The sequence below is a fragment of the Crocuta crocuta genome, unplaced genomic scaffold (genome assembly GCF_008692635.1).
Source record: "Crocuta crocuta isolate KB4526 unplaced genomic scaffold, BGI_CrCroc_1.0 scaffold334, whole genome shotgun sequence".
In the NCBI taxonomy this organism is placed as follows: Eukaryota; Metazoa; Chordata; class Mammalia; order Carnivora; family Hyaenidae; genus Crocuta; species Crocuta crocuta.
Window position 1 is genome coordinate 3,038,237 of NW_027533260.1, and position 2,954 is coordinate 3,041,190.

General features: G+C 51.4%; 1 protein-coding gene and 1 non-coding gene across 2 annotated transcripts in view; one reads left to right on the plus strand and one right to left on the minus strand.

Moving 5' to 3' along the window:
• The window catches only part of GRIN2D (glutamate ionotropic receptor NMDA type subunit 2D), a 35,519-nt gene that overhangs the window by 993 nt on the left and 31,572 nt on the right, over positions 1-2,954 (minus strand). The window contains exon 10 of the mRNA XM_077747172.1: positions 172-361. Within this exon, the coding sequence (XP_077603298.1) occupies positions 172-361 (190 nt within the window). The remainder of the gene's footprint in view (positions 1-171; positions 362-2,954) is intronic.
• On the plus strand, positions 1,561-1,645 carry TRNAE-UUC (transfer RNA glutamic acid (anticodon UUC)). The gene has a single exon. It is a non-coding gene; the product is annotated as a tRNA-Glu (tRNA).

Sequence of the window (2,954 nt, forward strand, 5' to 3'; positions counted from 1 at the left end):
CCCTAGGTCAACTTCCACGGCCACCGTCCGAGGACCCTCTTCTCGGACAGAAGAGCCTAGGTGCCCAACCCTCTCCAACCTCAGACCCTGGTGTCCTGATCCTCCTCCCCTCCTGAGCCCAGGACCCAGGGCTCTTGGCAGCTCCCCATGGAGCCCCGCCCCCCCCCNCGCACCGTCCCCCAGGAACTGCAGCAGCGCCAGGTCGATCGGCCGCTTCCAGCGAGAGCCCTTGTGCAAGGCGATGCCATAGCCCGTTGTGGCAAAGACTTTGCCCGAGCCAATGGTGACCAGCTTGCAGCCTTCATCCTTTCGGGCCATGTAGTTGAGCACAGCCGCATCATAGATGAAGGCGTCCAGCTTCCTGGGGGTTGAGGGGGGCAGGGGGCATGAAAGGCAGGGTCAGTCCCACCCAGATGTCCTCACAGCCACCCCGAACCCCCTCTCACCCCTAATAGCCTCCAATTACTCCACACCCTGACTGATGGTGAGCTCCTGAGCAAGCCACTGCATCTCCTGGTGCCTCCCTTTGAAGCTGCAAAATGGGGATAATTGCAATACCTCCCTTCCACGGTTGCCGCAAAGGTAACGATGCTTGATGCAAAGAAAGTGCTGGAGACATGTGAGCTATGCCTGTTACTGAGATAACCGCGGCCCTCCAGAGAAGGTTCTGGATACTCCTGCATTCTACGAACGGGCTGAGGCTCAGACAGGGGACTCCTAAGTCATAATAACGCTAACGATCGCTTGTATCATGCCAGGCGCCGTTCCATCGGCTGTAATAACTCGTTCAGTCCCTCTCAGCGCTCCTGCGAGGTGGAAACTGTTATCTCCATTGCTCAGATGGGAAATGCAGGCCGAGACGCACACCTTACTTTGCTTGCGTTCTGCCACAAGGCCCCCGATTTCTTTTTTTTTTTTTAATTTTTTTTTTAATGTGTTATTTATTTCTAGGAGAGAGAGAGAGACAGCGTGAGCAGGGGAGGGTCAGAGAGAGGGAGTCACAGACTGAAACAGGCTCCAGGCTTTGAGCTGGCAGTCAGCACAGAGCCCGACGCGGGGCTCGAACCCACGAACCGTGAGATCATGACCTAAGCGAAAGTCGGACGCTTAACCGACTAAGCCACCCAGGCGCCCCTGACAAGGCCCCCGATTTCTAAACCTTGATAGGAAGACAAACAGGGAGAGAGACTCCCGCTCACAGAGGAATACACTGCGGCGCATGTGCCCCGTGTCCCTTCTGTCACAACTGCTGCCATCGGACACGGACTTCCGTGACTATCCGATGAATCCCAGCTTCTGCTCTTAAAGCTGTGACTCAGCACAGTTCCTGGCACATCCCCGCGGGCTGTAAATATTTGTGGGACGCATAGATGAGTGGATAAAGAGGTCCATGCTGTTTAACTATATTCTATTCTGTGAAGCAAGATTTGTGCCTATGATCTGACGTCAAGATGCCCAGGGCATATCCATGAGGGAAAAAAAGAAAAGGAAAAAAAAAAGTTGTAGAAGCCCATATACAGCATCGCTCCATGTTAATTTTTTAAAACTTATTTTAGGGGCGCCTGGGTGGCTTAGTCGGTTAAGCGTCCGACTTTCGCTTGGGTCGTGGTCTCGCGGTTCGTGGGTTCGAGCCCCACGTCGGGCTCTGTGCTGACTGCCAGCTCGGGGCCTGGAGCCTGTTTCAGTCTGTGACTCCCTCTCTCTCTGACCCTCCCCTGCTCATGCTGTCTCTCTCTCTCCTAGAAATAAATAAAAAATATATTAAAAAAATAAAATAAAATAAAATAAAATAAAACTTATTTTAGAGAGAGAGAGAGTGCAAGTGGGGGAGAGGGGCAGAGGGAGCGACACAGAATCTTAAGCAGCCTCCATGCTTAGCCAGGAGCTGGACTCAGAGCTGGATCCTGTCACCCTGGGATCACGACCAGAGCTGAAATCAAGAGTCCGGATGCTCAACCGACTGAGCCACCCAGATGCCCCTCCATATTAATTTTTTATTTAAAAAACATTAAAATTTTTTTTCATGTTTTTATTTATTTCTGAGAGAGAGAGACAGCGTGAGCAGGGGAGGGTCAGAGAGAGAGGGAGACACAGAATCCGAAGCAGGCTCCAGGCTCTGAGCTGTCAGCACAAAGCCTGACACAGGGCTTGAACCCACAAACCATGAGATCATGACCTGAGCCGAAGTCTGACGCTCAACTGACTGAGCCACCCAGGCACCCCTAAAAATATTTTTTTAATGTTGATTTATTTTGAGAGAGAGACAGACAGACAGACAGAGCAGGGGCACGGAAAGGCAGAGAGAGAGCCAGAGGGAGACCCTGAATCCGAAGCAGTCTCCAGGCTCTGAGCCATCAGCACAGAGTCTGATGCAGAGCTCGAACTCACAAACCTCAAGGTCATGACCTGAGCTGTAGTCCGACGCTTCACTGACTGAGCCACCCAGGCACCCAATTTTAATTAATTTAAATTGGAAGAGTATTGGACAGCACAAGTATGGGGGAAACGAGCAATCAAGGCATGTGGCTGGATGCTGATTTGTTGGGAAGGCAAAGGAATTTTGGGAGTTGTCTGCCTATCTGTTGATGTAAATGCCTCTGTGTCCCCAAATCTTTTTTTTTTTTAAGTTTCTTTATTTTTAGAGAGAGAGATAATGCACGCACAGGAGGGAAAGAGAGAAAGGGAAAGAGGAGAATCCCAAGCAGGCTCCGCACCATCAGCCCGGAGCCTGTTGCGGGGCTCGAACCCATGAACCACAAGATCATGACCTGAACCGAAACCAAGAGTCTGATGCTTAACCAGCTAAGCCAAATCAACAGTAAAGCCCTCTCTACATCTCACACATGAGCGTATAGATGCCTTGTGTACATACTTCTGTACATGCAGAGAAATGAAGGAAAAGGGCAGAGTTAGTCCACGGGCCCCAAATGGGGAGACAGCAGAACCTCCCGCCC